This window comes from Zalophus californianus, chromosome 3, assembly GCF_009762305.2.
Source record: "Zalophus californianus isolate mZalCal1 chromosome 3, mZalCal1.pri.v2, whole genome shotgun sequence".
Lineage (NCBI taxonomy): Eukaryota > Metazoa > Chordata > Mammalia > Carnivora > Otariidae > Zalophus > Zalophus californianus.
In genome coordinates, this window is record NC_045597.1 from 161,914,545 (window position 1) to 161,940,375 (window position 25,831).

Genomic DNA, 25,831 nt, shown 5'->3' on the forward strand with positions numbered 1-25,831 from the left:
GGCTAGCATATCAAGAGAAAGGGGAAGACACTTTCTAAAAGCAAGATGAGTACTATAACAGAAAAAAATACCCCAATATCACCCCCTGCTCCTGCAATCAGGACTTGAAATCTGAGCCTGGTCCCTTAAAGTCCATTTGACCTTCCCTCCCCCACAGTGTGTGAACACTGCCCTCAGCAGTCTCTGCCTTGCCTAGGCTGGTTGAAGAGACTTCACTTCCCTGTGCTGCCATAGCAACCAGGAAACAACCTTCCGCTCACAATGAGAAGGATGGTGCAGTGGCCCAGATCTGTAGATGCACACAGCCCCGTAACAGAGCAACAGGACCAAGGGACAACAAGGGAGTAGGCGAAGAAGACAGAAAGGTTGCCCAGAGAGTAGACAATCCAGAGCTTGAGGAGTCTGGGTTTGCGGTTTATTTTTTCTCCCGACAAAGACACACACTGTCTAAACTGTGTGGCTGGTTGTTATTAAGAAGCTGCTGTACGAAGGAAAAATGTATTTAATAAAAGGCCCAGTGTTTGTGGTCTTCTTGGGCTCACTGCTGAGCTCAGGAAATCTTGAGGTGTGACCAGTTTTCAGCCTTCAAAACCAAGATGAACTGCCCTTGAGAAGTGTGGTCAGAAGGGAAACATGTTCACGCTCTCTCTCCTGAGCCGGGGACATGGGAAGTTGGTCCAGAACAAACAGAAGCTAGAAGTCTATTTTGAACCAGAGGTGAGTCTTAGAGCTGAATATTTTGGGGGTGGGAGGAGAATGCTCTTAGAGCTGAATATTTTGGGAGAATATTTTGGGGCTGAGCCGTGCTTGTTTTGGTTTGGTTTGGTAGTGAGGTTGGGGGGTGGGGATCGCTGGTAGACGTTCCCTCCTCCTTGGTAAAACTCAAGAAAATAAGGAAGTTTGCTTGCACGTCGATATTGCCCCTGGAGCCCTCCTCCTTCCCCTTGTACACTGACTTACAGCCTCATTTGCTTTAGACTGAAGGAGATTCCAGACTGTTTAGAATTCAGATGGTTTGGTTCAAGACCAGAATTTCCACCTGGGTTCTAGACAAGTTGATGGCTGTTTGGTTTTTAGAAGTTTTGCTCTGTGGTTGAAACGCTGTGTATGTTCATACCATTTCAATGGCTTCCTTGAACTTTCTGGAATTCAACCCAGAGGACTCATACTTAACATAGGCAAAAAATAAAAATAAATTTTTTTTAAATCTCATTTTAGAAGATTTTAAAGAGGTGGCAAAATTCCCTTGTACTGGAATTTTATTTCACTGAATCCTCCCAGGAATAAGAAACCCGGTGGGGTTCTTTGAAAATATTTGGATCACACAGAGATTTCCATTGTCATGGTAGCTTGTCGTGATATTTGACCTTTGCTATATTAAAAGACCTATAAAGTTTCAAAGGACCTCTGTGGCCAATGGCATTTACTTACTTAGAAGATATGCAACTACTTTATAGGGTCCTAAATAGCCAAATTAGGTAATGTTACACAGCATCTGGAATGCACAGAAAGTCTCCCTGTGTACAGCTGAAGTGAGGGTTGGAATGAATGGTTTTCCCCTATTTAAACTGCCATCCAGTCCATAATTTCAAAGTAATTTGCTGCCCTTGATACTTACGACTACTTACTTGCATACCAGGACATTTTAACTAGCCTATTGAAGCCTCCAGGCATGAACGGCTCTGCTGAAAGTTGTATGGGGTAAAACAGAACCCTGCCTGAGGTTCTCCTGATTCTGAGATGTGGAGAACAAAATCAGTTGCTCCGAAGAGTGTTTGTGTCCCGTGACAGCGTGAAAACAATTCACAGAGAATCAGTCACTAAAAAACTGTCAAACACCTTGCACCAGGGCTGTTGCTATCAAGGGACCATGGATCGAGGTGGTTTCTTTCCATTGCAGGATTACTTGAACTGGAAGTCCCCAGAAGATTATGTCCTGGTCAGCAAACCGCAGGAGGAAGGCAGTGCCAACCAGCACACCTGGAGCCTCTTTCTCCCCAAGACATTCAGTACTAGGAAGGGGGCCCTGATCCTCTACTCAGAAGGTTTAGCCTTATCAGCATGGACACCGGAAGAGAGGAGACAAGGCCCCCACCGCCCCAAAGGCCACAGGAAGAGACCAGGTCTTGAACTGCGCACACTTGAGGACCTCAAAAAAGCCATCCTGGCGTACGGAAGGAGACAGGTAGGCAGAGCGGTCTTGGGTTTGGGGAAGGCGCTGGCCTGCGTGTCTGGAAATCCAGTTGTAGCTTTGGCCATACCTTCTCAGACCCTAGGGAAGGTATGAAACCCTAAAACCTCCATTTCCTCGTCTCTCAGATGGGATTGTCCTCTGGGCCCTATGGGCCTCACACAGTTGCCATGGGGCTTAAATGAGATAATGTATGTGAAAGGGCTCTGAAAGCATCAGGGGCAGTGTTACCCTCATCTTGTATTTTCCTTTCCGTTAGAGTAACACAAAGTCCTTTTCAGCTTCAGACAGATCCAGGCCAGCAGACGTTTCATCAGAATCCTTGAAATCCTGTCTCATAGCCACAAGCATCATCCTCACACCTCTGATGTTTCTGGCTTTGTGGAAGGGAGAGGGAGAACATTTTAAATATTTACCTTGAGCCCTTCAGCATCTGCAGGAGAAGTTAATGAGTTTTTCCATTCTGAATTTAATCTTAAGGGAAAACCCCTGTGCTCATTTTTCTGATTCATACTTTCTAATGTCTTATGAGATGTCCACATGGCCCCTGACTGATGTAACTGCATGCATCAGCCCTTTGGCTGAAGTCATGAGAGAGTCTGGAAAGATGTGTCACTTTATAGAATTCTAGGTTATAGATGCTGGGTTACTCCCTAGTTTATTTTTTTTTTTTAAAGATTTTATTTATTTATTTATTTGAGAGAGAGCAGAGAGTGGGGAGGGAGGGGATAGAGGGGCAGAGGGAGAGGCAGACTCCCTGCTGAGCAGGGAGCCTGAAGTGGGGCTCGATCCCAGGACCCTGAGATCATGACCTGAGCCGAAGGCAGATGTTTAACCAACTGAGCCACCCAGGCGCCCCGATTGCTCCCGAGTGTACTGCTGGCTTCTCATTTCCCACAGGCTAAAGTCATTAGCTTCTTATGCCAGACCCTTCAGGCTGACTTTCTTTTCTAAAGCTAGCAGTGTCTACCAGTTGTTCTTACCACCGCCTTAACTATGAACCCCTCAAGACCCCACCCACGTGAATAGCTCACTGTTCCCCACACATTCTGTGCCCTTTTCTGACTATGCTTTTGCATCTGCTTCAAAGCTCCTGCTGACCCTTCAAAATACGAGATGTCATTTCTTCAGTGAAGCTTTCTCCCATTTCTCTAGGCAAAGATATCCCATTGCTCTCTCCTCTGTGAACATTCCCATAGCATCATGCATTGCAATGTATCTCTTTATCCATCTGTTACCATCTCCTTGAGGGCAGGGACCATGTCTAAATCATTTCCAGAAAACAGTGACTACCCACAAACGTTGGTGGAATGAACAAATCGATTGTGCAGGGCATTTTCAGTGTTTCTTACATCATCTCCCAATATCATTGCTGGGCAACTTATCACCTACCCCACCCTAGACAGAGTTTCCAAAAGGAAAGATTCCTGTCCCCTTTTCCTTCTTTCAAAATACAGAGAAGCTTTTTTTTTTTTTAGATTTTATTTATTTATTTGACCGAGAGAGAGAGCAGCAGAGGGAGAGGGAGAAGCAGGCTCCCCGCCGAGCAGGGAGCCCGATACGGGGCTCGATCCCAAGACCCTGGGATCATGACCTGAGCCGAAGGCAGACGCTTAACTGACTGAGCCACCCAGGCGTCCCCAAAATACAGAGAAGCTTAATGATGTGACCAAATGCCCATTGTCCTTTGTCTTAGAATCATAAATTTTTGGGTGAAAGGAAACCAATTATTGTGGAAATCTTACTATTATTTTATAGCCCTTATTTTATTTAATCTTCACAGTGACCCAGTGACATATGGTTTTTCTCTCCCCCTTTCATAAATGAGAAAACTGAGGCTCAGAGGAGTTAAGTGATCTGACCAATGTCTCAAGCTAGTAAGTGACAGAGCCAGAATTCCAGCCCAGAATTGCCTGCCTCTCTAGGGCAGGCATGCTTTGTACTTTGCCCTATTGTCTGTGGGCTTGGAAGAGCCCCCGGATGTCATTGTGCCAGGCCTTGGCCCTATTTATCCTCAAATCCATTCCTCACCTTTACTTTACTTTGCTCTGCACAAAAGTGGGGTTAACCACAAGCTATATATAATTCCACAAACATCTGTGTCAACTAGCTTCTAATTGAATTTGTTAGTGGAAGACACTGGAAGGAGATAGGAAAGAGAGGAGAGAAAAAAGCCAAGGCATTTCTCTCCTTCCATTCCATCTGTAGGTGGTGAGAAACACCTGCATCACCTCTGTGGTCCAGCTCCCGAAGGACAGGCCCAGTGTGCCTCCTCACCAGGTTCCCCCAGCTGACCCCACCTGCTCCTCCCTCTGTCCTTGAGCCCAGGGATGGTGCTGGCTTTTTGATTACTAATCTCAGTGTTGCCTCACCGTCTTTCTGGCTTCTGAGCTCTCTAATCTCCTGTGCAACCAATTCCTTGAATTACATTTTTGCTGTGTTCAAATACTTAGAGTGATTTCTGTTTTCCTAATGAGACACTGCTATGTAGGCTAACTTACTGTCAAGAGTAAGAATACCTTCCACAGCTTTCAGACACTTGACTATTTCAGGCAGCAGGGATATTTTTACTTTAAAAAGTACAAGAGTCTATTTGGGGATGGCTACCTCTTGGGTTAGACTTGAGCTCAGTGAAAAGAGGAGAAGCTCCCGCCCTCCCCTGGTACCTACCTACCAGATTTATAACGCACACCTGTAACAAAAAAGAGTATGTCATCTACCCCCGAGTGGGTAGAAGGGAAATTGTGTGAAGAAATCAGAAACGAAAGAAAAGAATAATTACAGGCAGAAATTTACAATTGGAGGACACTGTAGGTTGAAATAGGAGGAGCAATTTGAAGGGATTTGGGATTAAAGAAAAGGAACAGCTCAGAAGAGGAGAGCTTTGTACACTACAGACCACCATCTGATTATGAAAACTACAGACTGGCAAGAAGATTTTACATCATAATATCCGGTGCTGAGAAGGCTGTGGGGAAATGAGCTGTCTCATACATTAGGAGCACACATTCACATGACTTTTCGGGAGGGCATTTTGGCAAAAACCTATAAAGAGCTAATACTCCGATTTGGCATTCTACTTTTAGGAATTTGCCTTAGGAAATAATCAGAGATGTGCCCAATGATTTACACACAAGAATGTTTACTACAGGTTATTTATTACTCTACAAAACATTGAAAATAATAAATGTCCAACAATGAAACATCGATTAAATAAATTATAGTACAGTCATATAATGGGTTTGGAGTCAGGCAATAAAGTCATGTATTAGTCATGAATAACATGAGAAAATAGCCACAGTATATTCTTAGGGCAGATTACAAAGTAATATTCATCTAATAAAAATACTGAAGTTCATTAACATTTTTTGAGTATTTACTATGTTCCTGCTACTGTTTTAAGTACTCTTTGTGTATAACTCATGTAAGCTTCCTATCAGTCCTGAGGGTGTTTATTATTATTAAATCATTTTAGAGGTGAGGAAATTGAAGCACAGAGAGCTTGAGTCATTCACTCAAGATTATACAGCCATGTAGATGATCACACCAGACTTCGAGACTAGGCGGTGCAGAAAACATTGCCTCTCTAATGTAATCCCAATTTTCAAAAATTAGTTATACAAGCAGAAGGATGCACATCAACATTTAACCATGGGTGGTGGAATTAAAAGTTATATTTTTATTTATACATGCCTTTTTACCAAACATTATTGTTTTTAAGTCATGGAATTTTAAAAATAAAATAAAAATCTATGGGGAATCTCTCATCTTTATATAGATTCCCTGTATATATGTAATTAAATTAGATTTCCTCCTGCTAAAAATAAACATTTTTAAAAGTAAAAATCTATTGAAAAATAAAAATCTATTCCTTTGAAGGAAGTAAACAGTGGCAGAGAGAGTGAGGTTGAATCTAAGGAGTCAGGTGAGGTCAGGAAGGGAAATGAAATAGAAACAGTGCTGTAAATTAGGCCTTACCAATAACCACATCATCTATGTCTCAGGGTCAGTATTTCGTTGTCCAAAGAGTACATAGTTCAAGAATTAAAAACACCACACTCAAAGTAAAAGAACCAAATTGGGCAGGAGGGAATGGGAGATAGTTAACAGACAGAGCAGTGCTACTTACGGAAGGATCTCTACTGGCCGAACTGTGAATCAGGAAACCTGCAAAATTCCAGTGCATTCAGACCTGTGATACTAGAGCCCATCACAGGGAGGTGCAATTAAATTTTTCAACCATCTCACGTTATTTCCACTTCCATACATGGATATAATGACATGCATGTGGCAGTATGTCTAGGTTTTGTAGCTCAACGTATACTTACCCTTTAACTTTCTTGATGGCCCAACTCCTAACGAGCAAAGGTAAGTGCTAAGTCAAGAGATTAGATGTCAGAGTTCTCACAATTGTAGATACACACAATATGTTGCTTGTTTTTTTTTTTTAAGGAGAAAATATTGTTAAAACATTCCCAAAGCGGTAACCATTTTTCCTGAGGACTTTAATTCATTCGGCTTCCCATTATTTAGACATCAAATAGCTATAAAACCTAAATAACCATAATTTGGGGTAGTATCTAAATGACAGTCATAATGGTTCTCTTGAAGCATGGCAGAATCTTCAAGTACTTCTCAAATCATCAGAAATACGCAATAATTTTCACATTGTTTTAGTATTTCCTATTCTTTTTTAAAAATATATTTTAGTTTCATTTGGTTACAAAGAGTGTGGGGGTTTGGGGGTTTTTGAGTTTTGTTTTGGTTTTTTTTTTTTAAGTAATCTCTACGCCCAGCATGGGACTTGAACTCATAACCAGGAGATCCAATTTAACCAAGAGTTAAATTGGAGTTAAATTAAATCCAATTTAATTACATCTAATATACAGGGAATCCATATAAAGATGAGAGATTCCCCATAGATTTTTATTTTATTTTTAAAATTCCGTGACTTAAAAAAAATAATGCTTGGTAAAAAGGTATGTATAAATAAAAAGTTGTGGTAAGTTGCATGCTCTAGCGATTGAGTCAGCCAGGTGCCCTAGTATTTTTTTTATTTTTTTAAGTTATTTACTTATTTATTTGTTCGCTGCGGGGGAGGGGGGAGCAGAGGGAAAGGGAGAGGAGAAGAAGACTCCCTGCTAAACATGGAGTCCGATGGAGGGCTCGATCCCACAACCTTGAGATCATGACCTGAGTCAAAACCAAGAGTCGGCCACTTAACAAACTAAGCCACCCAGGTGCCCCTCTTTTTCTTATATTTTTAGGATTTTGTAAATCTGGTGATATTTTTAAGTGTCCAACAATGGAACGTTGCTTAAATAGTATATTAAAAATAATCTGGGGGCACCTGAGTGGCTCATTTGGTTAAGCATCTGCCTTTGGCTCAGGTCATGATCCCAGGTCCTGGAATCGAGTCCCGCACCAGGCTCCCTGCTCAACGGGAAGTCTGCTTCTCCCTTTGCTCCTCCCCACACTCATGCTCGCTCTCTCTCTCTCTCTCTCTCGCAAAAATAAATAAATAAAATCTTTTAAAAAAGAAATGAATAAATAAAAATAATTTGTTTCAAAAATTCAATTCACAGAGCATCCCATTTCCCTGTCCCATTGAGGGATAAATAGGATTTAGGATTACCATAGTTGATTTCAACCAAGGTTGTATTGCTCCTGACATCTCCCTTATAAATGTGGCTGTATTTAAGGGTAATATCAACCTTGTTCCACCGAATATATCCCTACACATTCTATACTGTCTAATACTCAGGACTCAAGGTTCTTAACTCTTTATTTAGTGTTTTCAGCCAAAGTCCAAACCATGCAGGCACCTTCAGGCTACTATTTTATCAAGTAATATTGTGAGAAATATGCTTTTTGAATAAAGTTTATTTTCCTGTCCTGAACATAATGATTCATCATACAAAATAGAAAAATACAGAAAAGTAGGCAGAATAATAAATTATTTTTTGAGCCAAAGATCAGGAGGAAGAAGTTCCCTTTGCAACAGCCTCCTACTTTTGTGATGGTGTTCCTAAGAAGTGCTCAGTGCTGATGGCTATCAACCAAGCGTCAAGTAGGCACCAAAGCAGTGAAAGGTTAACAGAGTGACTTGACTATACTTTCTGCCAACTGTCCTCCATTTGAGCAGCTCCTGAGCAGTTGTACTTAGAGCCTTTAATAAAGCTAGAAGTAGGAAAGATCAAGAGTGAATCATGGTTCAACCGTGACAATGAGCTGAAAGGTATTGTCAATAATAGCTAGCACTTATTGAGTGCTTAGTGTATGCCAGGCATTTTATCTATATAACCTCACTCAATTTGCACAAGTTTATGAGCTGGGTGTTAGCTTTACCCCCCATTTTGTAGGAGGAAACACTGGGGCTTGAAGTTAATTAACTTGCCCAAAGTTACACATCTAAAGGATGGAGCTAGGATTAGAAGCCAGACAACTGATTCCAAAGCCCCACTCCTAATGCCTACAGGGCCTGATTTTGAAGATTCCACACATTCCAGAGAAAAGAAGCTTCCCTCTTGCTTTTTTTTTTAAGATTTTATTTATTTATTTGAGAGAGAGAGAATGAGAGATAGAGAGCACGAGAGGGAAGAGGGTCAGAGGGAGAAGCAGACTCCCTGCTGAGCAGGGATCTCAATGTGGGACTCGATCCCGGGACTCCAGGATCATGATCTGAGCTGAAGGCAGTCGCTTAACCAACTGATCCACCCAGGCGCCCCCCATCTTGTTTTAACAGCATTTTTTAAAAAGGGACCTGGGTCTTCCAGAACATCCCTTAAAACCATTTATAATTCTAGGAAAGCAAATCAGATTTTCATCAAAATCAATCTGAGTTATAGGTAATATGTTCATAGTTAGCCATATATATGATCCATTAGACTTCTATTTTTCTAGACTTTATGTATTTCATCCATTGGTTCCCTTGTATAACCAACAGATAGAGAGAATATTTATAATAATGGCTAACATTTATGTAACACTATTATATCCATCACTATTATAAGCACTTTATACTTATTTCATTTAGTCCTCACAACTTTATAAGGTGTGTTGTAAAATTTATAACAACTTTAAAAATATATTAAAAATATAGGCATATATAACATATAACAACTTTATAAGTGTGACATAAAATTTACCACTTAAATTAATTTTAAATATACAGTTCAATGGCAGTATGTACATGCACGTTGTTGTACAATGATTACCACCATCCATCTCCAGAACTCTTTTCTTAAGTTTTTATTTTATTTATTCTTTTTTAAATTTTTTATTGTTATCTAAATCACCATACATTACATCATTAGTTTTTGATGTAGTGTTCCATGATTATTTATTCTTTTTAAAAGATTTATTTATTTATTTATTTGAGAGAGAGAGCGCATGCGTGAGCTGGGGGCGGGGCAGAGGGAGAGGGAGAGAGAGAGAATCTCCAACAGACTCCCCGCTGAGTGCAGAGCCAGACAGACACAGATGCAGAGCTCAATCTCATGACCCTGAGATCATGACCTGAGCCAAAAATCTAGAGTCATACATTTAACCGACTGAGCCCCCCAGGCACCCCTTTAAGATTTTATTTTTAAGTAATCTCTACACTCAACATGGGGCTTGAACTTATAACCCTGAGAGAAGAGTCACATGTTCCACCAACTGAGCCTGCCTGTTTTACAAAAGTAAAACTCTGTACCCTTTAAACAATAACTTCCTATTTCCTTCTCCCCACCAGCTACTGGCAACCATCATTCTACTTCTTGTCTCTATGAATTTGACTACTCTACCTCATCTGAGTGGAATCATATAGTAGTTATCCTTTTAGTATTTTGTGACTGGCTTATTTCACTTAGCATAACATCTTCAAGGTTCATTCATGTTGTAGCGTGTATCAGAATTTCTTTTTTTTTAAAAAGCTGAATAATAGTCCTCTATGTATAGACCAAGTTTTGTTTATCCATCCAACAGTCAATAGACATTTAGATTGTGTCCATATTTTGGCTATTGTGAATAAGGTTGCTCTACACATGGGTGTATAAATATCTATCTGTTCGGACCACCTGGCAGGCTCATTTAGGTGTAGAGATCACTTAAAAATAAAATCTGAAAAAAAAAATCTTAAAAAAATCTATCTGTTCATATCCCTGCTTTCAGTTCTTTAGAGTACATACCCAGAAGTGGAATTGCTGGATCATATGGTAATTTTTTTTTTTCATTTTTTGCGGAACTGCCATATTGTTTTCCATAGCAACAGCTGCATCATTTTACATTCCCACCAGCAATGCACAAGTGTTCCAATTTCTCCACATCCTCACCCACTCTTGTTATCTTCTGTTGTTGTTGTTTTTTTTTAATAATAGCCATCTGAATGGGTGTGAAGTGATATTTCATCATGGTTTTGATTTTCATTTCCTTAATGATAAGTAAGCATTGAGCTTACTTTTCATGTCCTTATTGGCCATTTGTATACCTTTTTTACAGGTCTACAAGTCCTCTACTCAAGTCCTTAGTCCATTCTTAAAATCAGGTTGTTTTGCTTTGTTCGTTTTTGAGTTGCAGTTCTTTATATATTCTAGATATTAATCCCTTATCAGATATATGATTTGCAAATAATTTCTCCCATTCTGTGGGTTGCCTTTCAGTCTATTGACATTGTTCTTTGATGCACAAGTTTTAAATTTTTATGAAGTTCAACTTACCCATTTTTTCATTTGTTGTCTGTTTTTTTGGTGTTATATATCCAATAAATTATTTCCAAATCCAATGTCATGAAGCTTTTCTCCTATATTTTCTTCTTAAAAGTTTTATAATTTTAGCTCTTTTACTTAGGTCTTTGATCCATTTTGAGTTAGTTTTTGTGTATGGTGTGAGGTAATTGTCCAACTTCATTTTTTTGCATGCAGGATATGTATTTTTTTCATCCTCATTTGACAGTTCCTTAACTGAGGCTCAGATGGGTCAAGTAATTTCCCCAAAGTCACACAGCTAGTAAATGATGGAGACAGGATTCAAACCCAGGAAGACTGAGCTCTTACAAGAACTGAAGCTTAGTTTTTGCTGTTTTCAATTCTAATTGTTGTACCTTTGCTTTTATGACATAGGGTTGGTCAAATCTTTGATGCTAAATGGTTTGGTGGGGAATCAAGCCCTGTTACAATTGTAACTACAGGAAAATTCAGACCACTTTCTGATTCTCTCTCTTCTTTTTTAAGATTCACTTATTATTTGAGAGAGAGATAGAGAGAGCATGAGTGAGAGGGGCGGAAGGAGAGGGGGAGAGAGTCTCAAGCAGACTCTGCCCTGAGCATGGACACCAATGTGGGGCCAATCCCACAACCCTGAGACCATGAACTGAGCAGAAACCAAGAGTCAGATGCTTAACTGACCACACCACCCAGGCGCCCCGAGTCTCTTTATAATGGCTTGATATCCAGGAACATGTAATCACCGAAGATATATGGGAGAGAGATAGTATCATTTGCAAAGAATCACAGAAATTAAACCTGCAGAGAAAATGGCTGGCTGAGAGTGGTAGTGTTTACACAAAGCTGATTAAAGTCAGGCTAGGGGTGGAGAAGGCTTTCTAGGCATCGCTGCAAGCAGCACACATCTCCCTATTCCCATGATACCCCCACTTCTACCCAGCGGCACTTCCCTGGTATCTCCAGGCTGGCTCCAGCCAGACCTGCACAGGGGCAACAAGAGCAGGTGGTCAGCCTCTGTCTGAAAGTCCGGCTCCAGCAAGCCTGACTGAGAAACAGGAAGCACCGGCTGTGTTTCCCCTCAGAAAAGAACTTCTGACTGAAGTAGGCCGTTCAAGGTACAGGTGTTCAGCAGGGAAGTACAGACATTTTTGGGATTTTGATTCAACTGAGCTAACATCTTGAGTGGTTATTAACTAGAATAGCGTCTGACCTATGTCAGATGCTCAACACATGGGATGAACACATTAGTTGCCAGGGTGTGACAGGGAGAGGCCATAACCTCTACCCAGTAGGGGTATGCAAGGACCAGATTAGAGTGACTACGTCTTGGAGGAGGTAGAATTTGAGCTGAGTCTCGTGGTACAAATAAGTGGAGAGAAACCTTCCAGTCACAGGTAAGTGAAGGCCTAGAGGGAGAGCTGGTGGAAGAAAGTCAAGGCAATTAGACAGCTAGGACTCTTAGCCGGAGATGTACCTGGAGAAGCAGGTGGGGTCAAATTGTGCAGGGCTTTGTCTGCCAGTCCTGGGATTTCTGGACTTCTCTCTTTACCCCTCTGTCGACTCCTGCACACAAAGGCTGGCCACAGTCTGTGTGAGATGGCAGCTGTCTGTCCAGGCTTTTCTTGCCCTCCTGGGGGCTCTGGCATCCTGCCACCCCATATCTGCTGAGCAGGAGCACAGCCGGCAGTGGCTCCTTCATTCTCTGGAAACCCTCACTGGCTAGCATTGGGGCAGGGTGGACGTGACAGCCAGTGCAGGGGTGGGGACCAGTACTGGGCGTCCCCTCAGCTCCTCTGCACATGGAGGCCCAGCAGGCCCTGGGAACATGGCTGGCCAGAGAAAGTCCCTTATTAAAGGAAGCACTCTGGTGGAGTGTGGACAATAGGCCACTCTGTGCACACTAATAACTCATTTCAGAAGAAACCAAAAGCTGGAGTTGATTGGCAAAGCCAAGGCAGGCCTGAGAAGTTTGAAACCATCACAGCCAGCCTCCTGCTGTCACTTATTTCGCTGTTCCAGAAACTCCCTTCCCGGCTCCCTTCTGTCTCCTTTGAGGTTTTATAGTAACTTCTGGGTGGTTAGAGGTCCAGGATAATGTTGGAGAAGGAAATGAGAGGAGGGTAGGTGCAATAAAATAAATTAATTTTTTAACATGTTTTCCATGTATTAATATAATCTAACCATATTATTGGATTTTTAATTTTATTTCACAAAAGGGAGAAGAAAAAAAACTAACTGTAACCTTATGCCCAACACCCTATTAACCATTGTTATTAGAATTTTAATATATTTTCTTCCAGTCTTTCCGCCATGATTATATAGTTATAAAATATACTTTTATGAGGTTGTGATTGTACTTTACATTCTCCCTTGTATCTTGCTTTTTGCTACTTAACATATTATTCTATACCTTGGAAACGAGTGAATAGATTTAACCCTGCCTGGTCCTCTTGGTAGCCCTAAACAGGCCTTGGGCCTCTCTCAGTGCATCCATTTATCCAATGAGATGTGAAATTTATCAACCAACTTCACAAGCATGATTTGAGAAACTAATAAAAGAAAAAAACCCAGAAAACTAGAAAAAACTTCAGAGAAACTGTGGCAGGCAGAGTCATGACTCCCGAAGATATCTATGTCCTAATCTCTGGAACATATGAATATATTAGGTTAAATGGCAAGGAAAATAAAGGTTGCCGATAGAATTAAGGTCACTAATCAGATGGCCTTAAAATAAAGAGATTATCGGGGAGCCTTGTGTTGCTCACTTGGTTGAGCTTCCGACTCTTGGTTTCAATTCAGCTCATGATCTCGGGGTCGTGGGATTGAGGCCCACCTCAGGCTCTGTGCTCAGTGGGAAGTCAGCTTCTCCTTCCCTCTCCCTCTGCCCCTCCCCCTGCTCACAAGCAAAAGCTCGCGCGCACGCTCTCTCTCTCAAATAAATAAATAAATCTTAATTTTCTAAAAAAGAGATGATCCTGAATTATCTGCGCAGGTTAATGCAATCACAAGGATCCTTAAAATGTTAGAAGGAATCAAAAGGGAGAACCAGAGAGATAGCAGCATGAGGACTTAGCCCAATTTTGCTGGTTTTAAAGACAGAAGAAGGGGTCACAGGCAAGGAATGCAGGCAGCCTGTCGGAACTGGAAAACACCAAGAAACAGATTATCCCCTAGAGTGTCCAGAAAGAACACAGCCCTGTCAACACTTTGATGTTAGCCCAGTGAGATCCATTTTAAACTTCTGACTTCCAGAACAATAATATCATAAATGTTTATTGTTTAAAGCCACTAAGTATACGGTAATTTGTCAAAGTAGCAGTAGGAAACTGGGGCACCTGGGTGGCTCAGTCGGTTAAGCGTCTGCCTTTGGCTCAGGTCATGATCCCAGGGTCCTGGGATGGAGCCCCGTGTCAGGCTCCCTGCTCCACAGGAAGCCCGCTTCTCCCCCTCCCTCTGTGTGCTCACTCTCTCTCTTCTGCTCTCACTTTCGCTCTCAAGTAAATAAATAAATTTTTTATTTTTTTAAAAGATTTTACTTATTTGACAGAGACACAGTGAGAGAGGGAACACAAGCAGGGGGAGTGGGAGAGGGAGAAGAAGACTCCAGCTGAGCAGGGAGCCCGATGTGGGGCTTGATCCCAGGACTTGAGCCAAAGGCAGACGCTTAACAACTGAGCCACCCAGGTGCCCCTAAAATCTTTTTTTCTTTTAAAGCAGCAATAAGAAACTAATACAGAGGCCAAAGTCAGCTTTCAAACTATAGGCAAAAATGTACTAGATACCCCAAATTCCAGGACAAAGGATTTCCTAACTCTTCTCGGCAACTCCCTGCCCCATTTAGCAAGTTGCCCAGTAAAGCTCCAGAACCAAGCTGATACTTCAGAAAATATCCACGAATGGGAAACAATAAGGGGCTCTTGTCCAGATCAAACAGTGCATCATGCCATCTGTGTAGGGACTACAGCGTCTCAGAGGAGGCGTGGTCTTATCGCATTCAGAGAGAAGTCATTTGAAGCAAAGATTTACAGGGAGAAAATGAGGCTCCAATTCACCCAGAAAAGGCCTTGAATCTAATGCTTAATATTCCATGGCTTACCACAGTGCCTGACACATAGAAGATGCTCAGGAAAGATTACTGCATGATCCCCAAATGAAAAAATGGAGTGAGAGAGAACTTGAATCACTTTGCTTCCACTGCCCTCCCTATAATTCTTTCTTATCCTCTGGAAAAACCCTCAAGATTTATGTGGGAGTGAATTATTTGGGATCTTTTTGCACTTGAAGTATCTGCCATATAAAATGTCCAGACATCAAAGATCAGTTGATGCTCTGTTTGGATTCTAAACATTCATTTAATATACAGATTCCTAAAGAGTACAGCCAATTGAATAATTAGCCATGCTTTCTTCTTTCTGTTACTCAAATTGTTTGTTAGTTATCAATCTGTCTTATTTGTCCTTTTGCCTCCAGTGCCTGGTATATTGTTTGATGCATTGTATGAGTAGATGAATGAATGAATGTCTATCCTGGCACCTGTTCCTCTCTCCCCAGCAGAGGTATTCTTTTGTCCTATGGACTTTGGCTTCCCAGCCCTCTTTTTAGCTAAGAAGGGTCTCTGGTGTTCTTGAATCCTCAGCTACAGCTGTAGGCTGTCCTTCTGTGGCATTTTGATCTGAATACATCTGAATGGGAGCAAACCACAGATTTGCCCATTAGAGCAAGAACCCAAAACCTAAGGCCGTTCTTTCCACATCAAGCAGGTTCTATATTTCCATCATATTTTTTTTCTTTACTTTTTAAAATTTAGTCATTCTTCTTTGGTAAATTCTGGCAGGATATGGCAACATAACTCAGGCCTGTGGCTTACTGACCTCATCAGACAGTGGTAATTCCCTGATGGGTGGGGAGAAATTGACCAGGAAGTAGCAAGAGGGAAGTTTCTGACCTATATTTTGTTATGTGTGGTGGTTACAAAGGTGTGTACAATTGTCAGATTTTATTAAATTGAACATTTTAGCTCTGTGCATGTTATTATATATAAATTCTGCCTCAATTTAAAAAATTTATAAGAGAATGGGGTGCCTGGGTGGCTCAGTTGGTTCAGCGTCCAATTCTTGGTTTCAGCTCAGGTTATGATCTCAGGGTCGTGAAAATCAAGTCCTGTGTCGGGATCCACACTCAGGGCCAAGTCTGCTTGGGATTCTCTCTCTCCTTCTGCCCTTCCCCACACTCATGCTCTCTCTCTCTCTCTCCCTCACTCTCTCAAATAAATAAATAAATCTTTTTAAAAAAATTTGTAGGAAGACTCTGAAATCACAATCTATTCTTCAGTCAAGAATGTCATGATTTTTTTTTAAAGATTTTATTTATTTATTCGACAGAGAGTGACAGTGAGAGAGGGAACACAAGCAGGGGGAGTGGGAGAGGGAGAAGCAGGCCTCCCGCTGAGCAGGGAGCCCGATGTGGGACTTGATCCCAGGACCCTGGGATCACAACCTGAGCCGAAGGCAGATGCTTAACAACTGAGCCACCCAGGCGCCCCAAGAATGCTATAATTGATTGGTGATGTCCACCATGGACAAGGGGGAGGCTGATCGATGTCAACACAAGTCCTCATGTTTGCTATTCTTGTTCTTAACTGATCATCCTTAGAGAGTTCTGCATCACTTGAGTAATTATAGTATTAACTTGCCCACATTAAAGGATTATAATGAGGTGAAAGTTCTTTGTAGAGTATATATCCCCTCCTAAGTGTAAGATGTTCTTATTCACATTTATTCCCCATGATGTCTTGCACAGTGGAACTGATTTTGGCAGGTAAGTTCCCAGAAAATTCTTCTGGGCTGAAATGAAATGCAGCAGAGCCAGATATTTTCAAAATGCCAAGCTACCCATTAACATGAACATAGTTTGTCTGTCCCATTATTCATATTGCAAACATTGACCGCCGATACTGACTTGTTGAGCTGACTTTCCCATTACCCTACAGGACCACTTTTTCAGATACTAAAATGATTTCCACAGGCTAAACTAAGTAATGTGTTTTCTTTGAGGCTCTTATTCTTTTCTGATGCTTTGTCTCAAGATGGGGTCTGGAATTTCTCATTTCTCCTTCCAACAGCAAATCCTCAGGGGCCTTTCAGAACTTTGCTCTGTGGGCTCTTGGTTTATGTCTGTTGGCTCAGGCATCTGTTCCAGGTGCCTTTAGGCACCTTCCAGGAGTCTCCCAGATTACTGATGAGGATTATACTAACTAGCATGTATCACTGGGAGGCTCAGGACTCAGCAGCCATGCTGTTTCCTGACTGGTGTCCCCACAGAGGGAGCAGGACAGAGCATGGCAACCGTACCTCCACTTCCGAAGCCAACCAGAGAGCCAGGGCCAACGGCAGATGCAGCCTGGGTATTCGGCCAAGAGATACCTCCGAGGCCTCTTGCGGACATGGCCCCCTGACACCATGTACAGGCTCCAGTGTGCAGGTCAGTGGGGCAATGGGAGGACATACGCACTGAGATGCCCTGCCTTGAACTCTGATGTGAGAGTGTGTTTTCCATTAAGTCCTGAAACCCTAGAATTTCAGGTACAACTTTGTGGTAAGGCAAAGGTGCTCAAGCTTGGGAGCTGAGAACCTCTATCATACGTTTTTGCCCTTTGTCCTCCCCGCACATTTGCAGAGGAACATACAGCCAGTCTTGCCTTCTCTCTAGCTCCTCTCAGGACCTTCATACCTTCATACTCCACATCCCAAGCAGAACTTTCTTCCCAACCTTCCCCACCAAGGGACTTCGGATCCTCCAGATCAATCCCTCTCTTTTACAAGATAAGGAAGGGGGGTGGGGAGTGGCAGAGTAATTTGTCTACAGTCATTCAGCCAAAAGCAGAGCTGGGACCAGAAGGCAAATCCTCCCCACACCCCCAGCTCCACATTCACCCCAACACTCCCTAGTTGCCCTCCTGAGGTGACCTCAGATCCTCCAGGAAGTGGGAATGTTAGGCCTCCTCCTCTTAAAGATGGCAGCTCACCAGCACCATCCACTGAGGAGACGGATGCCCTTCTGCTGAACAGAAACCCCAAACGGACTGTGTAAAGGCTTAAAAATGAAAACAGGAAACTGTTGGGGATTCAAGTTGCCAGATTTAGTGCATACACACAGAGACCCACACAGACATACACAGACACACAGACACACGGACACAAAGAGTTAAACTTGCAGTATTTGGTACATATTTTTGCTAAGAAAGTATTCATTGTTTATCTGAAATTCAATTTTAACTGGACATCCCATATTTTATTTGGCAAACCTGTTGGGGTTGAGAGGAGTGGGAAGTAGGATTTGCCAGTGCCCATTGGGTGTTTGCCATTTCTTCAGCACAGACAGGACCAAAGGAAGACTGACTTGCATCTTGCTTTATAGGTTTACCTTGGGAAAGGAGAGAAAAGAGCTCTCTCCCCAGTAAGTGATGACTTGAAGGAAAATGAGATATGGGTTTGTCCATTTATTGGTTTTACCTTCATGACAGGCCCAGGATTACAGGCAGTTCCATTTATTTAACACTTGTGAGAAAGAGCCTCTTAACCAAAGATATGTTTATCACTGGGTGGGGCAGAGGGCACAGCAGGCCACTGTCCCATAGCCTAGGCCCAACACCTTCAAGGACAAGAGCCCCACTTAACATCAAAAAATGTCTCAGACCCCTCTGTGGAAGTCATTTGCCTACAATGTGTAGTTTAAGGAAAGATTCATGCGTATGTGCGTTCTTGGGCCCCTTGCCATAATTCATCACCAAAGCCCCTCTTGATGGCGAGACCCTCAAGCTGGAGGAACAATAGCAATACTGTGGTATGAGATCATCGGCCCAATGGCCTCTGCCAGAGAGCTCACATCACAGAGCTCACTACCTTTGTGAGGTTAGTGTATATTCTCTGGTCCCATCTTGCCACCCCTATGATAACTCCTTCAGACCCTTCAGGCCCACATTTTCTACAAATGCTTCTCTGACAACGCCAGCCAATATTGAGCTCCCTATTTTCTGACCTTCTATCACATTGACATTTGGGGCCACACAGTTGAGCACAGGAGAGCTTTGTCTTTCCAACTGCCTATTAGCGCCTCTAAAAACGGCCCATATTAACCATAACCCCAATAAATACTTGTAGAATGACTGAATTGAGAATCATGGGGCCTACAGAACCAAGTAGGAGACATCCAGGAGAAACCTTTGGATTCTCCTCTTGAAGCAGGAGGAGCCTTTCACCCAACCCCAAAGAAGCATCCATGCTTCTTCCACCAGGGAGACCCAGTTCTTGGAAATGGTGAAGTGAAAGAAGCACACATGTGGCACAGGACCAGAAGCACCCAAGACACTGAACAGAGAACCCTCTATGGGTTCTATCTGATTTTTAATCCCTCCCATCTTTTAATTGTCTTCTTTAATGGGCGATGTCCAAAGCCAAGACTAGTGTAAGTGAGGGACCTTGTAGTCATCTCCAAGACCTCTGGACCGGTGACCACTATTTCTACCAATAACTCCTGACCTACTCTTCAGGGTACATCAAGGATTCTGTGCTGCTCCAGGACGGTCAACTTAATGTACCAAAGAATCTCAGGTCACAACAGGATCTTTCAGGTGTACCCCCAAAATACCATCTCCTGCCTGTCTTCCCTCCATGTTGGATTCAACAAGGAAAATCTTTTGAACAAGGTACATGTTGATTTTATGACCAGATCTCAAATATTTGGATTTTTTTTAAAGATTTTATTTATTTATTTGACAGAGAGAGAGACAGTGAGAGAGGGAACACAAGCAGGGAGAGTAGAGAGGGAGAAGCAGACTTCCCATCAAGCAGGGAGCCTGATGCGGGGCTCGATCCCAGGACCCTGGGATCATGACCTGAGCTGAAGGCAGACGCTTAACGACTGAGCCACCCAGGCGCCCCATCAAATATTTGGATTTTTAACCCTTTAAAATGGAGTTGCCCAAAATAAAGTCTAGGGTTTCTGGGTTTCTTTGTCTTTAGAGTCTAGACCAGAACTATCCAACCATACTTTCTGCAATGACGGATTATTCTATAATATATGCTGTCCAAGTAGTAGCCACTAGCCACATGCGGCTATTGAGCACTTGAAATGTCGGAAGTGCGACTGTGAAACTGAGTTTTTGATTTTTACTTATTTATAATTAATTTACAGGTAAACAGCCACATGTGGCTATTGGCTACTGTATTAAACAGTACAGGCCTAGACTCTAGATTTTAGATGATTTCTTAGGCCTGTTCTACTCTAACATTCTTTAATTCTATGGTTTTGTGGCAATATCATAAGAAAAAATACAGGCGTTGGAGGAATGCCTGTTCTATCTCTTACTAGATGTAAGATCTTGAGCAAGTCACTTAACCTCTTTGAGCTTCTGTTTGCTCATCTCTGCAATGAACGTAATAAGGCCTGCCTTATTACTGTACAGAAGATTATTGTGAATTGTCTGTAAGCTGTTCAGTACTATGGGGTTTACTTATCAAAGTTATTCTTGGGAACTTGAAGCAATAAAAGAGCCAGAAATTGCCTTTGCTAAGGGAGATAGGAAAAGATGACTGAGTAGCACTAATGGACAAAGAATAAGACATTGGCTAGTGCCAGGGTTCTTGAGAAAAGAGAAGGAAAGAACAAGAGCTTAACATAATATAAAGTTAATTTTTCTGAAATGAAAAAGGAATTTTCCAGAAATAATGATAGTGCCTAATCAATTCTTGTCCTTGGGAAAGGATCTGTCAGGATAAGTAGAATATCTGATCTATCCAATGAATGGAGAAGAATGTGGCAGGTTCTCATTAAACATTCCTGCCATATACCTCCCTTAAGTCTTGACTCTGGAACCAGGGAATTTTGATCATAACCTGATCCACATATAGTTCATATACAGGAAATATGCTGGTCAGGCAACTGTATTGCTCTTTGTAAATTAATATCCTGGCTTATAGAGTCTCCATACACTTTGCTAATGTGGATCAACATCCCTGAAACCAGTTGATTCTGGGACACTAAAGAGATCAAGTTTCTTGGCCATCCGTGTCCTGGGAATGGGTGAATTTGCCCAGGTAATGCTCCTGTTTTGGGACCTTCTGTCCTTCCCCAGGTGGCACTCCATTTTGACATTGCCTTGTGCCCTCTCTCTTCAAAAATCCTACTGCCTCCAGTTAATATCCTTAGATTTCAATGCCCTAGGGTCTATAAATACTAGACAGGGGATTGCAGTACTTTCGTTTTGGGAGTAGATCAAGACTGCACACCAAAGGGATCAAGTGATTTCCTTTATTAATGCCATATGCCAAGGAGCTGTAACAATCAGGAAGAAAACAGAGAGGCCATATAGAATTGTAATTAAACATGTGGCCATTAGCACCAGATCCCAAGCCATGTGACCTCTCTGGGCTTCAGCATCCTCATTTATAAAATGGAGATGACCACGCCCACTTTTGCTTCACCGGGTAGGATGTTGGAGTTAAATGGGATAATGCAGTATCTGGCACATAGTAAGTGCTCAGTAAATGCTAGTGTAGACATCCCTACCCTGTGTATTTAAGCATAATTACTAACTAATTGCAATGCCCATTGCTCATGATCACAAGGATCAAAAATCAATTTGCAAAGAAAAACAGCTCAGAGGCTGTAACTTGAACCCTGACTGATGGTTTTATTGGTTTTAATTTCATCTCCCCTTGGCCTCCCTCTTTTTTCCAGATACTTTATTTGGAAAAGTAGGAAAAGTCCCATCTGCAAATATAACATATCCCCAACAATGTGATGTTGGTCATGTCACTTATGCTCCCTGCATCCTTAGTTTGCTAATCTGTAAAATGGAAGTAATGGTATCTGCATTCCACCTTCTCTGGGTTGGTGTAAAAAAAAAAAAAAATCACAGAAGAGGACAGAGGTTAAAAAAAGCTCTCTAAGACCTCTAAATTGCTACTCCAATTCACATTATTTGGGTAATCTGAATCCATATTTTGAGACAGAGAGACCAAGTTTTATGGTCTCCTTTCAACAACTGAACCTTCCAATACCTTGCTTGCATACCTGCTTCTATTAAGCATAAGCAAATGAGCCAGAGATGATGTTTACTAAGAAAAATCTTGGTTTCCCTTGCATAGATTGAGTCATATACTCAATATCACCTGGGATACAGCCAAAGGGAAGAATGCTCCCCTACCCACAGTGCCCCCTGCCGCAACTCAGACAGTGTACCATATAAGTCTCTTCACTGAGTGAGTGGTCACTTGGCCAGAGTTTCACTTCCTCTACCCTCAGAAATGCATTTGGTTCCAGGTGAATCTGACCAAGAAGGATGGACCTGAAGTCAGGCTTGGCCCCAAAGGATCATTCTAGAATACACAAAAAGGTCTTTAGTGCCACACCCTGTATGGCATTGAGGTCCTCTTGAGGTAGGCCTTGTGTGGCCCTGAGCCTCCCCAGGCTGAGGGGTCCCCAGGGCTCGTCAGGTTTCCCTGGGCCACTAAAACCTGAGCAGACCCCTCTAAATCTGAGCCTGAGTCTGCCTCTGTTCCACCCACATTCTTGGCATTGGCTCAGACCCCCAAACTGTCAGGAGCCAATGAGCAAAGGAAGGAGAGCTGGAGGGAAGGAGTAGCCTCACAATTGGGCATTTGGCTTTTGACCCGATGACACCAAGGAAGGGAATGACGAGGGTTAGGGAGTATAGAGGGAAGGTGAGGCTGGCTGGGAGTCTCCAGAAGTCTGGAGTTCCAACATATACAGGGCCCCTGAAAGGCTTCCAGAGCCCCTGGTTGAAAGACAGCCCCATATTGTTCCACAGAGCAGCATGCCGAGAGTGGAGGTGTTGCTAAAGCAGCTCCAAACAAGGAAGTTTTGCCAGATCGCTTCAGCAATAAATCTACCTTGAGTAAGTGATGAAAATAGCTGCAGGACCCTTTACCCCATCGATGAATGATTTGTTAACTATGCTGGAGTCATCTGTTGACTCAGATCCTTCCTGAGGGTTGCACAGACAGGGTAAGTTCAGAGAGCTAAGCAGCCGTCCATCACAGTGCATTCAGCAGAGCTTTTCCCCACAAGTAAACACCAGCAGGCAGCCCAGGAAATCAAGTGCTTCCGACTGAGCATCTCAATGACAACAGAGCAGGGCTGCCGAAGAGCCCACCATCATCACACCACGGTAACCCTCCAGTCCCTCAGTTTGCAAAGGGCCATCACATTCATTATTTCGTATGAGCTCCAGACAACTGTGTGAGGAATCAAGGGCAAGGAATTAGTATCCCCATTTTACAGATGAGGAAACTGAGTCCAATAAATGACGACTCGATCCTGAGCCTCCTGATTCGAGTGCAGTTCTGTTCTATAGACCTGGCCGCCACTTCTGTGAAGGCACTAGCAGAAATACGGAAATAAGGAGGGAAGAGGTACAAGGGCCTCCATCAACACTTTTGGTCAGAAGAGCAAGAAGGGAGGCAGCTTGGAAGCAGCTAATAGCACCATGCCCATTTCTGGGTTTACAGGGCTGACCCGCTGTTCACCTTTGCAGGTCAGCAGGGCCTGGCCGGAGGGGAAGCTGGGGCTAGCGGACGCATGGACCAGGGCTCCATAGCCAAGAACTACAGCAGTCAAAGGATTCATTTGCCACAGCTCAGGAAGCAGCTGTGGCAAGAAGCCGAAACCCAGGCAGAGGTACCATTTCTGATGGGCTGCCCTCTGTCATTGTTCCTCCTGACTTCAGAGGGGATATGCCCTCCCTTCACTGCTCCTTGGGGTTCCTCCAGAGAAGGGAAGAGGACTTCGAGCCTATTGACCACTGTTTCCCCAAAGTGTCACATGTGGAACATTGCCAGTGGCTCGATGAAAAAAAAAGATTTTCCTGGTCAAATACCTTGGGGAAATGCTGTGTACCATGTTCTCCTCCTGGAGGGTCACAGGACACATTTGAATATGGACCATTTGGGGAAGTTCTATAGGTGAAGTAGCTGGTTTAACTTTAACCCATGGTTTTCCAAACTTACTTAACCACAGAGTCCCCCTACACTCTTCACCCCATCTAGGCAGCTGTCATCTTCTCTAGAGAAAAGAGCTCTTGGCCTTAGAATTGGAAAAGGCTTGGTTGGGGTCCTGCGTCTGACAAGTCGTGGTGAGCCCGATAAAGAACATTAACTGACTTAGAGCCTGAATTACCTCCTTTGTAAAATGGAGCTGTTACCATACATACTCACTAGGCTACTATGAGGATTAAATGCATTAGAATATAAACATGCTTCCTAAACTCTAAGGCCTGTGTGTGTGTGTGAATGTATGTACAAGATGACAGTGGTTCAGAGCAACATAGACAACACATGCTCCTGTCTTTAAGCTCATTTGACCGACAAGAATGTCACGTGCCACTGTGAGCTGCAAAGGAGGGGAAGAGAGGTGCCACAGGGGAGAAGGGCAGGAGGGAGAGACATTTATAATGCATAAAGACAAGGATCTAGAGCTTCATTTTGATTTTTAATTTTTTTTTTTGCAGAAAAGCACTATATGAAATAAAAAAAGAAAGCATTGTGTGTCAGGCATGGTTAAAGTTCATTCTTGCTCTCACAATAATACAATGTTTTATTATAACAAATAGCATTAGAGATCATACTGTTACAACCTTGTTTTTCCTCCTAAGCTGCAAAAGAGACTTCTTTGCAACAAGAGTCTAGCCACAAGGTCTGACTGTCCTGCTCTGTTTCTTTAGAAAGCCTGTTTATAGGAATGTGTATCTGTCATTCCCCAGGACACGTCAATAGAGAATCACCATCGTATACACACTTCAAAGGAGAGCCACAATGAAAACATAACCTCCCGAAGGGCCTTTGGGCATGCCCACATGGATCATTCTTGGCTCCTGAGTGACAAATCCCACATTACGTTCTCTGGAGGGGCCTTCCCCAATAGAAAGGCAGATCTCAGCGGTAAGAAGCCAAATGTCTTGCTTGTTAATCTGGGTAACCCTAATCATGCGGAGTTCATTTGAGAACACTGAGGCATGCTGAGAGTCACTTCCTCAGGCCTCTCATCTTAGAAGGTAACAACCAAAGTCCAGTGGAAGGTGGCAACAAGACCCCCGGCCTCCTTTTTGCCTAGTACTCAAGCACACACATTCTGCAATCAGACTGCCTGGGTGTAAATTACTCCCACTTTCTAGTTGTGATCTTGAGCAAGGTATTTGGTCTTGCTGAGGCTTGGTTTTCTTGCCTGTAGAATGGGGATAACAATAATAACTTCATAAGACTATTATGGGGATTAGGTGAATTTTACTGGATGTAAAATACTTTGTATCATTCTTTTCCTATATTTAGCACTTAATATATGTTAACTGTTAATATTATCATTATCATTCTCTCCATCACCCGACTTGCCAGCAAGAACCCAACCCAGGTAATGAGATTAGGACTCCCTGAACCTGCCTCCGCTAAAGCCCTGGCTCAGTGCCTGTTCTTGCCTCTATTCCTGTTAACCCAAAAGTGATAAAAGTTGAAGGTCAACTGTCCATCCTCATACCTGCAACTAATAAGTTCTCATTCCCACCCTGTTTCCACAGACAGACAAGGGAATATAAGACTCCACAAGGGCAGAAGCTGCCACTTGTTACAGGAGCCTCCTGCTGAAAGATGCCTTTTCCCTCCTATAGCACCTGCTACTGGCTCGGAGAAAAACACAGCTGGGGAAGTGAAGAAGAAAAAGGTTGTGTGTGTGTGTGTGTGTGTGTGTGTGTGTGTGTGTGTGTGTGTGCCCGTGCACATGTGTGCTCGCCCTTAAAAGATTAATCTCAGTCTAGGAACGAGGCAACTCAAAGGGATGATGTCTCAAACAGAGAACTGGCCTTACTCACTATTGAGCTCACCATGTGGAGCTGAAATAAAACTGTTACAATTTACTAAATGTTGAA

General features: G+C 42.7%; 1 protein-coding gene across 4 annotated transcripts in view; it reads left to right on the forward strand.

Moving 5' to 3' along the window:
- Positions 1-308: 308 nt before the first annotated feature.
- The window catches only part of KIAA2012 (KIAA2012 ortholog), a 105,498-nt gene continuing 79,975 nt past the window's right edge, over positions 309-25,831 (forward strand). For 2 of the 4 annotated variants that reach the window (XM_027589969.2, XM_027589970.2), the window contains exons 1-7: positions 309-717; positions 1,901-2,185; positions 17,217-17,376; positions 19,445-19,600; positions 23,453-23,595; positions 24,677-24,854; positions 25,484-25,626. In XM_027589969.2, the coding sequence (XP_027445770.1) occupies positions 634-717; positions 1,901-2,185; positions 17,217-17,376; positions 19,445-19,600; positions 23,453-23,595; positions 24,677-24,854; positions 25,484-25,626 (1,149 nt within the window). In that variant the 5' untranslated portion in view covers positions 309-633. The remainder of the gene's footprint in view (positions 718-1,900; positions 2,186-17,216; positions 17,377-19,444; positions 19,601-23,452; positions 23,596-24,676; positions 24,855-25,483; positions 25,627-25,831) is intronic. The other 2 variants (XM_027589971.2, XM_027589972.2) reach the window with 2 other exon arrangements.